At 36.5% G+C, this 12,200-nt stretch overlaps 7 protein-coding genes and 6 non-coding genes across 13 annotated transcripts; 9 read left to right on the top strand and 4 right to left on the bottom strand. All coding sequences in view use genetic code 11, as the record gives it.

Moving 5' to 3' along the window:
- Positions 1-178: 178 nt before the first annotated feature.
- atpB (ATP synthase CF1 beta subunit) lies at positions 179-1,675 on the top strand. The gene has a single exon. It carries the CDS (start codon positions 179-181, stop codon positions 1,673-1,675), a length of 1,497 nt encoding a protein of 498 aa, YP_009266429.1.
- Positions 1,672-2,085, top strand: atpE (ATP synthase CF1 epsilon subunit). The gene has a single exon. It carries the CDS (start codon positions 1,672-1,674, stop codon positions 2,083-2,085), a length of 414 nt encoding a protein of 137 aa, YP_009266428.1.
- A 112-nt stretch (positions 2,086-2,197) lies between these two features.
- Positions 2,198-2,270, bottom strand: trnM-CAU. The gene has a single exon. It is a non-coding gene; the product is annotated as a tRNA-Met (tRNA).
- A 178-nt stretch (positions 2,271-2,448) lies between these two features.
- trnV-UAC lies at positions 2,449-3,120 on the top strand. Its single transcript has 2 exons — positions 2,449-2,487; positions 3,084-3,120. It is a non-coding gene; the product is annotated as a tRNA-Val (tRNA).
- Positions 3,121-3,832: 712 nt separating this feature from the next.
- On the top strand, positions 3,833-4,195 carry ndhC (NADH dehydrogenase subunit 3). The gene has a single exon. The coding sequence runs from the start codon at positions 3,833-3,835 to the stop codon at positions 4,193-4,195; it is 363 nt and encodes a 120-aa protein (YP_009266427.1).
- ndhK (NADH-plastoquinone oxidoreductase subunit K) lies at positions 4,186-4,926 on the top strand. The gene has a single exon. It carries the CDS (start codon positions 4,186-4,188, stop codon positions 4,924-4,926), a length of 741 nt encoding a protein of 246 aa, YP_009266426.1.
- Positions 4,927-5,023: 97 nt separating this feature from the next.
- ndhJ (NADH-plastoquinone oxidoreductase subunit J) lies at positions 5,024-5,503 on the top strand. Its single transcript has one exon. The coding sequence runs from the start codon at positions 5,024-5,026 to the stop codon at positions 5,501-5,503; it is 480 nt and encodes a 159-aa protein (YP_009266425.1).
- A 506-nt stretch (positions 5,504-6,009) lies between these two features.
- Positions 6,010-6,082, bottom strand: trnF-GAA. Its single transcript has one exon. It is a non-coding gene; the product is annotated as a tRNA-Phe (tRNA).
- Positions 6,083-6,431: 349 nt separating this feature from the next.
- Positions 6,432-7,022, bottom strand: trnL-UAA. The gene is made up of 2 exons: positions 6,988-7,022; positions 6,432-6,481 (listed from the first exon to the last, which is right to left on the bottom strand). It is a non-coding gene; the product is annotated as a tRNA-Leu (tRNA).
- A 754-nt stretch (positions 7,023-7,776) lies between these two features.
- trnT-UGU lies at positions 7,777-7,849 on the top strand. The gene has a single exon. It is a non-coding gene; the product is annotated as a tRNA-Thr (tRNA).
- Positions 7,850-8,151: 302 nt separating this feature from the next.
- rps4 (ribosomal protein S4) lies at positions 8,152-8,757 on the top strand. Its single transcript has one exon. It carries the CDS (start codon positions 8,152-8,154, stop codon positions 8,755-8,757), a length of 606 nt encoding a protein of 201 aa, YP_009266424.1.
- Positions 8,758-9,062: 305 nt separating this feature from the next.
- Positions 9,063-9,149, bottom strand: trnS-GGA. The gene has a single exon. It is a non-coding gene; the product is annotated as a tRNA-Ser (tRNA).
- A 582-nt stretch (positions 9,150-9,731) lies between these two features.
- ycf3 (hypothetical chloroplast RF34) lies at positions 9,732-11,701 on the top strand. Its single transcript has 3 exons — positions 9,732-9,863; positions 10,594-10,821; positions 11,543-11,701. The coding sequence occupies exons 1-3, from the start codon at positions 9,732-9,734 to the stop codon at positions 11,699-11,701; spliced, it is 519 nt and encodes a 172-aa protein (YP_009266423.1).
- Positions 11,702-12,200: the final 499 nt, after the last annotated feature.

Genomic DNA, 12,200 nt, shown 5'->3' with positions numbered 1-12,200 from the left:
TTCGTTTGGGCAACGAAATCAAGCGCTGGTCCCCTTTTCTCTCTTATTGAATTAACTAATTCATTTCCTTTTGACTTTTGGATTTTTGGATATTTTTTTGGTGTTGATTTGGCATTATTCAACAAGAAAAAAAGAAAAATTTCGATAAATTCCTTTTTTTGAAAATTATGTGATAATTATGAGAACCAATTCTACTACTTCTCGTCCCGGGGTTTCTACAATTGAAGAAAAAAGTACAGGGCGTATCGATCAAATTATTGGACCCGTGCTGGATGTCACTTTTCCCCCGGGCAAGTTACCTTATATTTATAACGCTTTGGTAGTCAAGAGTCGAGACACTGACGGTAAGCAAATTAATGTAACTTGTGAGGTACAACAATTATTAGGAAATAATCGAGTTAGAGCTGTAGCTATGAGTGCTACAGACGGGTTGATGAGAGGAATGGAAGTGATTGACACGGGAGCTCCTCTCAGTGTTCCTGTTGGTGGAGCTACTCTCGGACGAATTTTCAACGTTCTTGGGGAGCCTGTTGACAATTTGGGTCCTGTAGATACTAGTGCAACATTCCCTATTCATAGATCTGCGCCTGCCTTTATCGAATTAGATACGAAATTATCCATCTTTGAAACAGGTATTAAGGTGGTCGATCTTTTAGCTCCTTATCGGCGTGGAGGAAAAATCGGACTATTTGGGGGAGCTGGAGTAGGTAAAACAGTACTCATCATGGAATTAATCAACAATATTGCTAAAGCTCACGGAGGCGTATCCGTATTTGGCGGAGTAGGGGAACGGACTCGTGAAGGAAATGATCTTTATATGGAAATGAAGGAATCCGGAGTAATTAATGAAAAAAATCTTGAGGAATCAAAGGTAGCTCTAGTCTATGGCCAAATGAATGAACCGCCAGGAGCTCGTATGAGAGTTGGTTTGACTGCCCTAACTATGGCAGAATATTTCCGAGATGTTAATAAGCAAGATGTGCTTCTATTCATCGATAATATCTTTCGTTTTGTTCAAGCAGGATCGGAGGTATCTGCCTTATTAGGGAGAATGCCCTCTGCAGTGGGTTATCAACCTACTCTTAGTACAGAAATGGGTTCTTTGCAAGAAAGAATTACTTCTACAAAAAAGGGATCTATAACTTCGATCCAAGCGGTTTATGTACCTGCGGACGATTTGACCGACCCTGCTCCTGCTACAACATTTGCACATTTGGATGCTACTACCGTACTTTCTAGAGGATTAGCTTCCAAGGGTATTTATCCTGCAGTAGATCCTTTAGATTCAACCTCAACTATGTTACAACCTCGGATCGTTGGCAATGAACATTATGAAACTGCGCAAAGAGTTAAGCAAACTTTACAACGTTACAAAGAACTTCAGGACATTATCGCAATTCTTGGGTTGGATGAATTATCGGAGGAGGATCGTTTAACTGTAGCAAGAGCACGAAAAATTGAGCGCTTCTTATCACAACCGTTTTTTGTGGCAGAAGTTTTTACCGGTTCTCCGGGAAAGTATGTTGGTCTTGCAGAAACAATTAGGGGATTTCAACTAATCCTTTCCGGAGAATTAGACAGCCTACCCGAACAGGCTTTTTATTTGGTGGGTAACATCGATGAAGCTAGCACGAAAGCTATAAACTTAGAAGAGGAGAACAAATTGAAGAAATGAAATTAAATCTTTATGTACTGACTCCTAAGCGAATTATTTGGGATTGTGAAGTGAAAGAAATCATTTTATCTACTAATAGTGGCCAAATTGGCGTATTACCAAACCACGCCCCCATTAACACTGCTGTAGATATGGGTCCCTTGAGAATACGCCTCCTCAACGATCAATGGTTAACGGCGGTTCTGTGGAGCGGTTTTGCCAGAATAGTTAATAATGAGATCATCATTTTAGGAAATGATGCGGAACTGGGTAGTGACATTGATCCGGAAGAAGCTCAACAGGCACTTGAAATAGCCGAAGCTAACGTGAGTAGAGCTGAGGGTACGAAAGAATTGGTTGAAGCGAAGCTAGCTCTCAGACGAGCTAGGATACGAGTCGAGGCTATTAATTGGATTCCTCCATCTAATTGAAGACAACCCAACGGTTTAGTTGATACAAAGAAAAAGGGAAGAGGGGTAGAAAAACTTATTAGATAGCGAAGGGAAGTAAGTCCAATGCTATCTAGTAATTTTTCTACCTACCTACCTACTATTGGATTTGAACCAATGACTCCCGCCGTATGAAAGCAATACTCTAACCACTGAGTTAAGTAGGCAATTTATCACCCCAAAGGAAGACCCTTTACTTCGATCGATTATAGATCGAATCCTTTTTATAAGCAAATACCGCTTCGTTATTGGTATGTTATATAGTAAACGGATATCCTCTACTATTAGAAATAGAAAATATTCATCTTGACAAGAAATTCTCTATATATTAAGATATCTCTGACAAGGGCTATAGCTCAGTTCGGTAGAGCAACTCGTTTACACGTGCGCCAATGCTTTTCAAGGGAGCTTATTATGCAATGAACATAATGGATCTTATTGCAAAATCAATGTCTTACTTCATGGATTCGAGAGAATAGGAGAACAGTCGCCTGACAAATAGTTGGTTCAATCCGATTCAGGTACCAACTCAGGTGCCTAATCAAATAGAACCCTTACTGATTTGCTAGTTGATAAGGTAAATATCCAGCCCACTAAATGCTAGGCGTAATGAGGATAAGGGCCTCCAAAAAAATTCTTTTCGTTCTATGAACTTTAAGGTGTATCAAGTCTCATAGTCAACTCTTGTAGCGGAACGATAGAGACTCTATTTCACTTAGGTTGATTTAATTTAGGCCGGAGGCAGACCTAAGTCAAGGTAATCCTCCTTTGAAACACTTTGGTATTGCTCCTAGATAGATCATAATACAAATAATCAATCAGAGCACAGGGAACCATCTCATTATCTTTCCGTAAAGAAAAACTATGGTGGACTAACTGATCTTTCTATCAGTTGATAAAAGAGCCCAATGCAAAAAAATGCATGTTGGGTCTTTGAAACAGTTCGAATCATTTCAATAATAATCCGTTTGATCTGTTTTACCGAGAAGGTCTACGGTTCGAATCCGTATAGCCCTAATATGCCCTTTTTTTAGATTTTAGGAGAGATATCTTACGTTTCCTTTAGTATAGTTTTCGTTTCCCTATTAGTACTTGTTTATAGACTGGACAGTCGCCTGCGCCATAAAATAGAGATAAAAGGATTACCACAGGCTCATTCATCGAATTTCTATCAAATCAATAGAAGGAAAGATCCTTTACCAGATTTGAATTCCCCCCTACTTCTAAATAGGATATGCTCTAAGTCCCTAGACTTCCCTATAATAACTGCAACGATGTTCTCCATCTTGCGAATTTCTACCTTGTTTGAAGTATATTACTTTGCTTATCTATAGATTATCTAAATCTAAATGGATCCACGTTCTGAAATAGAGTTCTTTATTTTTATAGAATTACTCCTCATTAGGCTGCATACATTAGTCATCCGATCTTAATTAGGCTCTAATTCGTAGTTTTTTCGTTTTTATTCCTTTTTCTAGAGATTCTAGAGAAAATGAGACAAAGTGAAGCGATAGAATTTTTTTTCTATAAGAATTATGTCTCCACCATTGGATGAATCTTTAAAGAAGACATGGAAAAGAGGAAACAAAGGCTAAACTAAGCGCTTTGGTTTGAGCAAAACCGATTCTTGTTTCACCGAGGAAAAGAGAGAAGTTCTGTATAAATTGACAATGCTGACTTGAATTGACTAATTCAGTTCCGCCTATTTCACATTAATGGGAGTACTTTTATGTTTCTGCTTCACGAATATGATATTTTTTGGGCATTTCTAATAATAGCAAGCCTTATTCCTATTTTAGCATTTTGGATTTCAGCACTTTTAGCTCCGGTTCGTGAAGGACCAGAGAAGCTTTCTAGTTATGAATCGGGTATAGAACCCATGGGAGGGGCTTGGTTACAATTCCGAATACGCTATTACATGTTTGCGCTAGTTTTTGTTGTTTTTGATGTGGAAACGGTCTTTCTCTACCCTTGGGCAATGAGTTTCGACGTATTGGGTATATCCGTTTTTATCGAAGCTTTCATTTTCGTGCTTATCCTAGTTGTTGGTTTAGTTTATGCATGGCGAAAAGGAGCCTTGGAATGGTCTTAACTGAATATTCAGACAAAAAAAAAAAAGAAGGAAAAGATTCCATTAAGACAGTTATGAGTTTGATTGAGTTTCCCCTACTTAACCAAACAAGTTCCAATTCCGTTATTTCAACTACACCAAAAGATCTTTCGAATTGGTCAAGACTCTCCAGTTTATGGCCCCTTCTATATGGTACCAGTTGCTGTTTCATTGAATTTGCTTCATTAATAGGCTCACGATTCGACTTTGATCGTTATGGATTGGTACCAAGATCAAGTCCTAGGCAAGCGGACCTAATTTTAACAGCCGGTACAGTAACAATGAAAATGGCTCCCTCTTTAGTGAGATTATATGAGCAAATGCCTGAACCAAAATACGTCATTGCTATGGGAGCCTGTACTATTACTGGGGGAATGTTCAGTACGGATTCCTATAGTACTGTTCGGGGAGTTGATAAGTTAATTCCTGTGGATGTCTACTTGCCGGGTTGCCCACCTAAACCAGAGGCTGTTATAGATGCCTTAACAAAACTTCGTAAGAAGATATCGCGAGAAATAGTCGAGGATCGAACTCTATCTCAAAAGAAAAATCGATGTTTTACTACCAGTCACAAGCTTTATGTTCGGCGCAGTACTCATACTGGAACTTACGAGCAAGAATTGCTCTATCAATCACCATCTACTTTAGACATATCTTCTGAAACTTTTTTCAAATCCAAAAGTCCAGTATCTTCCTACAAATTAGTGAATTAGGAGGAGCTCTTTGTGCAGAAAAAGAAAGAACAGGGCAATATTTCAAACTTGCATTCGAACTGCGAAATATTTATACAAAGGAGGAGAGATCAAGATAATGCAGCAGGGTTGGTTATCTAATTGGCTAGTCAAACATGAGGTGGTTCATAGATCTTTGGGCTTCGATCATCGAGGAATAGAGACTTTACAAATAAAAGCGGAGGATTGGGATTCCATTGCTGTCATTTTATATGTATATGGTTACAATTATTTACGGTCCCAATGTGCTTATGACGTTGCACCCGGTGGATCTTTAGCTAGCGTATATCATCTTACGAGAATACAATATGGTATAGATAACCCAGAAGAAGTATGCATAAAAGTCTTTGCCCAAAAGGATAATCCTAGAATCCCCTCTGTCTTCTGGATTTGGAGAAGTTCTGATTTTCAAGAACGCGAATCTTTTGATATGGTGGGAATCTCTTATGATAATCATCCACGCCTTAAACGTATCCTAATGCCTGAAAGTTGGATAGGCTGGCCCTTACGTAAGGACTATATAACCCCCAATTTCTATGAAATACAAGATGCTCATTGAATGATAAGAAATTCATGCTCACTTATACAACACAACTCCAGATTTTATGCAATTCAAGGAATATTTTTACGCTCTGTTCCTAGATGAAACAGAATACCTATTACATTCTGATTAATTCCGATTATACAAAAAGGTTCAGATAGACTAAGCAAAAAAGGGCTTCATTTCGATTTTCCAATTTGGAAAATCACATCCTCATTTCCTTCGTATGAACAGAAAAATACGATGACTCAAAGAAGTTCCCTACCGCGAACTTTGTACCGCGTGCGTTACTTAGAACAACTAGGAAAGTAAGATAAGATAAGCAAGAATAAAAAAATATTTGTCGGAATAGCGGAATACAAAATAAAGAAATGCAAAAATGAAGAAAAAGAAGTGCCTCTATTTAGAGATTTATCTACTTAGATGAAAAAATCATACTCTATCTATATTATTAACGAATATGTATCCCAACCCATCTCGAGGTATTTGTATCAATACCTATTCGGTGGATCCCTTTTTTTCTGTGCCAGGAACCAGATTTGAACTGGTGACACGAGGATTTTCAGTCCTCTGCTCTACCAACTGAGCTATCCTGACCTTTTCTTGCGCATCATCCTAGTAGAGTATTTGTATCTATGTCAATTAAAGGGGCTAAAAAATCAATAAAGTATTCCAAATTCAAAATTTGGAAATGGGGGGAGCAGTCCTATGCATTGTACAAAGTTTATTTAGTATTTAATAAAACTTAAAAATCGAGTTAATAATCGACATTCCTTGCCGATACTATAATAAAAAAGAAATGTATTCAATGAATAACATAAGATCCATTGAGTTCCCTTGGCACTCCTTTGTGAAAGAGTAGAATGATAAAGCTAATGAATCTTAAACCTAAACCTATTAATAAAAAAACAGGATAAATACTAGAGTTAGGGAATAAAGGAGGGTTTGGGGATAGAGGGACTTGAACCCTCACGACTTATAAAGTCGACGGATTTTCCTTTTACTAGAAATTTCATTGTTGTCAGTATTGACATGTAGAATGGGACTCTCTCTTTATCCTCGTCCGATTAATCCACTTTTTAATCGATTTCGAAAACTATGAATTGAAGTGATTACTCAATATTCGATTGGAATGGATTTACAACAATTCTAAAAAAATTATGAATTTTCTATTTCATAATCATTCCTATTTTCATTCTAAAATAGAATTAAAGAACCTATATTATGATATGAGTTCTGTGATTAATCGTTTGCTATGCCAGTATCTATACGTGTGTATTAGATTTCGAAAGCCCTTCTTTCTCTAATTTAGAAGGGAGTTCCGCTACCAACACAACGTAATTAACTCGATTCGTTAGAACAGCTTCCATTGAGTCTCTGCACCTATCCTTTTTTCTCAAAACACGGATTTGGCTCAGGATTGCCCCTTTTTTAATTCCAGGGTTTCTCTGAATTTGGAAGTTACCACTTAGCAGGTTTCCATACCAAGGCTCAATACAATCAAGTCCGTAGCGTCTACCGATTTCGCCATATCCCCATTTTCTTTTTCTTTGAGACCAGGATTCCTTGTGCAATTTCCTCCATCTGTTAGTTTTTTTGGAATCGTTGAATTCATTACTCGATGTAGTCTAGCGGTTCGTCTCTAGTTGAGAGACTCCGCTTATTGCAATTCAGCATTGAATTGATTCTATCGTTGATGTATTTGCAATTCAATGCGAATCAATATATCCCAAGGTTTTTCTCCCCCCCACCTACCGCGTTACTTTTTTAGAGTATTCAAAATCATACTATAACGCTTGATATTCATTCTTTTTTTGCTAATCAGAATTAGCAATTTCATTTGCTATGATTCTATGTTCTCCTTAGTGAAATATTAATCATTAAATTATTAACAAATAACAAAAAAAAACAAAATATCTCAAAAAAGTCTATAATGATGGACTGAAAATACCAAGAAATTCGCGTGTTCTCTTTATTATGTCTTTCATATATATATTATTCTTTTCCATGTATTAGATTATTCGTCCGAGCCATATCAAATTCAAAATATCTAAAATCAAATTCAATATAGAAATTGGAATAGATTCTATTCTATTAGAAAAATAGATTTGCGAATTAGAGAAAAAAATAAAGTTCAAAAAAATCTATCTAACTTTATGAAGTTCTAGTATTTTTTTTCTAAGTAGAACTTCCAATTTCGAAGTAGCTAATAGCTAAGATTAATAATTAAGATCTGACATTTTACAGATTTCCTATACTATACATATTGTTACACTATTTCTGTTGTGTAAGCCCACTTAGCTCAGAGGTTAGAGCATCGCATTTGTAATGCGAGGGTCATCGGTTCAAATCCGATAGTCGGCTTTTTTCTCTATCAATGTTCCATGAACAAAAATACCTCTTTTTCTCCGAATTTAATGGAGAATCCAGGATCTATTATGTCGTTCTACCCTACAATTTTGCTAGATACAAAACAAAAAAATAAATAATATATATACAAAAATCCAGATGTTCATGAAATTCCATTTTTTTGTGGTATTTTAGTAGATTTTACTCTGTTTATCCTTTACTTTAATTCAGTTTTAATTTCGATGTATTCTGTAATGTAAATACAATGAAATTAATTGTGTAAAATGAAATTTCAATAAAATAAAAAAGGAGTCTTCATGTCCCGTTATCGAGGACCTCGTTTAAAAAAAATACGCCGTCTGGGAGCTTTACCAGGACTCACTAGAAAAACACCTAAATCCGGAAGTAATCTCAAAAAGAAATTCCATTCTGGGAAAAAAGAACAATATCGTATTCGTCTTCAAGAAAAACAGAAATTGCGTTTTCATTATGGTCTGACAGAACGACAATTACTTAGATATGTACATATCGCTGGAAAAGCAAAAAGTTCAACAGGTCTGGTTTTACTACAATTACTTGAAATGCGTTTGGATAATATCCTTTTTCGATTAGGTATGGCTTCAACTATTCCCGAAGCCCGGCAATTAGTTAACCATAGACATATTTTAGTTAATGGTCGTATAGTCGATATACCAAGTTTTCGTTGCAAACCCCGAGATATTATTACTACGAAGGATAACCAAAGATCAAAACGTCTGGTTCAAAATTCTATTGCTTCATCCGACCCGGGGAAATTGCCAAAGCATTTGACGATTGACACATTGCAATATAAAGGACTAGTAAAAAAAATCCTGGATAGGAAGTGGGTCGGTCTCAAAATAAATGAGTTGTTAGTTGTAGAATATTACTCTCGTCAAACTTGAACTTAAGGAAAAACAGAAAGGTTCATAGAATTTTCTTCCCCTTCCCTTTTCCCCGAACAAAATCGACCTAAGGCTCTTAATTCGTATTTTCTCATTCACCTAACAGAAATGGATTAACACCTAAGAGAAATGCATTAACCCTAGGATTCCTTTTTGTTTTTTGTTCCTTCCTCTATGTGTATTTTACATACCACAGTAATTTGGTATAGAGAATTTCTATTAAAAAAGGTATTGTATTATTGCTGGAATAAATTGTTATTTGATTTGATACATTGTAATCATTAACGTTGTTGAATTAAGAAAAACGGAAAGAGAGGGATTCGAACCCTCGGTAAACAAAAGTCTACATAGCAGTTCCAATGCTACGCCTTGAACCGCTCGGCCATCTCTCCTCCATAATCTTATTATGGAAAATAAACTGAGTGAATAGCGAGTTTTCCTATTCCTGCAGTACAGGTACAACCACAACCGCGCGATTCTATTAGATAGAAAAATTCCTTTTCATCTAAGTGGACGGGTTCAGGATTTTTTTACTAGGAATTCCGCTCCCTCGAAAAGTTTTAGTTTGGGTTTTCCCAAAACCAAAGAAAAAGAGAATGGGAGAATTCTTCTTATTCCATAATAAAGGAACCCTATAATTCTGTTTGCATAAGGTATCCCACCCCCATACAATCAAATATAAAATAGGGTATGGGACGATTAATGACTTTGAAAATGTGAAATAGTTGATGAGAGAAGTTGTTGGTGAGAAATAGGAAAGTGGAATGAAATCCAATCTTAGTCAAATATTTTCTATCTCTTCTTGCCCAAACAGAAGGAAAAAGGGAGAATTTGAGCTGAGCGGAAATACCTCTCTTATCCATTTGGAGCAGCGGGATCGATTTATAAGAATTGAATGGATTTGTTTTTTTTTATGTTATTTTGTGAAGGAATGAAAAGAATTCTATATAGAATGATAGAATGGGTTGGGAATTATGCCTAGATCCCGTATAAATGGAAATTTCATTGATAAGACCTTCTCAATTGTAGCCAATATTTTATTGCGAATAATTCCGACAACCTCAGGGGAAAAAAGGGCATTTACTTATTATAGAGATGGTGCGATTTGACTCTTTTTTTTTAGCCCTACCTACATCCCCTGTCTTACGAGAAAGAACGGGGGTTCGCGGAGAGAAAACCAAATTAGTAAAGGAAACCCGCGCTTAGGGAAGGTGAGGTGAACTAGCAATTCCTTCTGTCGTGTATCCTCGATTGACGCGGCCTCAGATGCTTCAATTGTAGATTTTAGTATTGAGCGAAAGGTTACACCTACAGGATAGGTTCTGTATTACAGGCTAATCCTACTCTACTAGTACTAATAGGTAGCATAGGGGATAAAAGCACTACACCTAGAAATAGGAATCAACAAGAGAAAAACTTTGTTAGAAATTAGCCCTTTCTTGATTGGTATCAGGGCTGGGAAGAATGGTTGGGATAACAAACAACCATCAAGTTTGTACTTTGGATACCCCTATAACCATCAAAGATCGTTGAAGTGGCTAATTCCTCTAAAAAGGAGGCGTTGAGAACAAAGAAATTCTTGGAGCTATCGTTTTCCTCTAGCATTAATAGAATTCATTGGTGTTAAGAAAAACCTCTTGTGGGAAGGTTGGCTAGAGATTTCTTGGAAAAATACCAGCCCCTTTCGGTCCATAATGAGATGGAACTAATTCTATTTTTATTCTCTAGATTATTTCGCTTAGTACTATGTACAGAAGGGAGGAGCCGTATGAGATGAAAACCTCATGTACGGTTTTGGAACGGAGATTTTTTGAATAGAATGAACGACCGTAACGGATGTTGGCTCAATCCGAAGGAAATTATGCGGAAGCTTTGCAGAATTATTATGAAGCTACGCGACTAGAAATTGATCCCTATGATCGAAGTTATATACTCTATAACATAGGCCTTATACACACAAGCAATGGAGAGCATACAAAGGCTTTGGAATATTATTTCCGGGCACTAGAACGAAACCCCTTCTTACCACAAGCTTTTAATAATATGGCCGTGATCTGTCATTACGTGCGACTATCTCCACTATAGAAAGAAAAAAAAGAAAGGATCAAATTCTCTAGTATTTACTAGAAAAAAGGCTTTCTACATAGGGATCGTCAAAACAACGATTTGCCCTATCAGCTGTAGGAAGAAAGGACACTTCACGAGAATCAAAATAGGAAGAAAGAAAGTTTGGCCTATACTACTCTATGGATAAAGTTCTCAAATTGCTAGAGAAAACACCGTAAAGATCAATTAGTGAGCGACTGGGTCGATACAACTAAAAAAAACTGCTTACTTATCCCATGATATGGGGTAAAATTTAGGAATCCGCTTATGTAATAGAGCCGATCCACTAAGGGATTAAGCAGCGGTGTAGTATCAGATCCCAAAGATAGTAAGTTCTTTTTTCTTGCTTATGGGAAAAAGTCTTTTTCAAGGATTCTATAGAAATTTCATATATGAAACCGAGATAGTTACCTTTCAGAAAATTCGGACGAAGGATATAGGTCTATCTATGCTTCATTTTTCTGCAGGTGGGAGAAAAGATCAAACTGATTATTGATCAAAATTTAGGGTTTGAAACTTAGGTAATTAACTTCTTCTGCGTAACCCAAGAAGAAATTGGATCGATTTTTGAGAAATCGAATTCAGTTAAGACAAGGGAAATTAAGATAGCAATTTCTGAGCCGTATGAGGTAGGAAACTCTCAAGTACGGTTCTAGGGGAAGGAACTACCTATTCCGACCGGGGAGAACAGGCCATTCTACAGGGTGATTCGGAAATTGCAGAAGCTTGGTTTGATCAAGCTGCTGAGTATTGGAAACAAGCTATAGCGCTTACTCCGGGAAATTATATTGAAGCACAGAACTGGTTGAAGATTACGAAGCGCTTCGATTTTGAATAAGACCACTCTCCTTTTTCATAAAAAGGGGGTTTGGTTGTTGATCCATTAATCAAATAAATTAGGTCGGAAGATCGAATCAAGAATTTCATTATATCTCTTTCCTCTGCCTTCTTTTTATATTATATTTCATAAGGATAAACGATAGGATCTAGAATAGAAGTAATAAAGCGAATAAAAAGGGGCAATATAAATATTGCTAATATATCAGGACCATCTTATTAATAATTCTAATGAGTTATCTTGGAATTTGGAATCGAATAAAAAATCTATATTATGCTCAAGGAAAGTAGATATAGATAGGGACTTATACTCTTAAAAAAAATACACTAGCTTCTTAAATTAAAAAAGGTTTTTTTGTTACGTAGAGAAATCCAAGATAAACATTGTCCGTTAGGCACCCAATCCTTATGTCATAATAGATCCGAACACTTGCCTCAGATTGACTTCAATATATAATTGCTCCAGTGAATAACTAAAAAAAAATAGAAGGACGGTAGAT

This window comes from Oryza brachyantha, chloroplast (genome assembly GCF_000231095.2).
Source record: "Oryza brachyantha chloroplast, complete genome".
In the NCBI taxonomy this organism is placed as follows: Eukaryota; Viridiplantae; Streptophyta; class Magnoliopsida; order Poales; family Poaceae; genus Oryza; species Oryza brachyantha.
The sequence above is the reverse complement of the archived record's forward strand: the minus strand, read 5'-3'. Positions and strand labels throughout refer to the sequence as shown.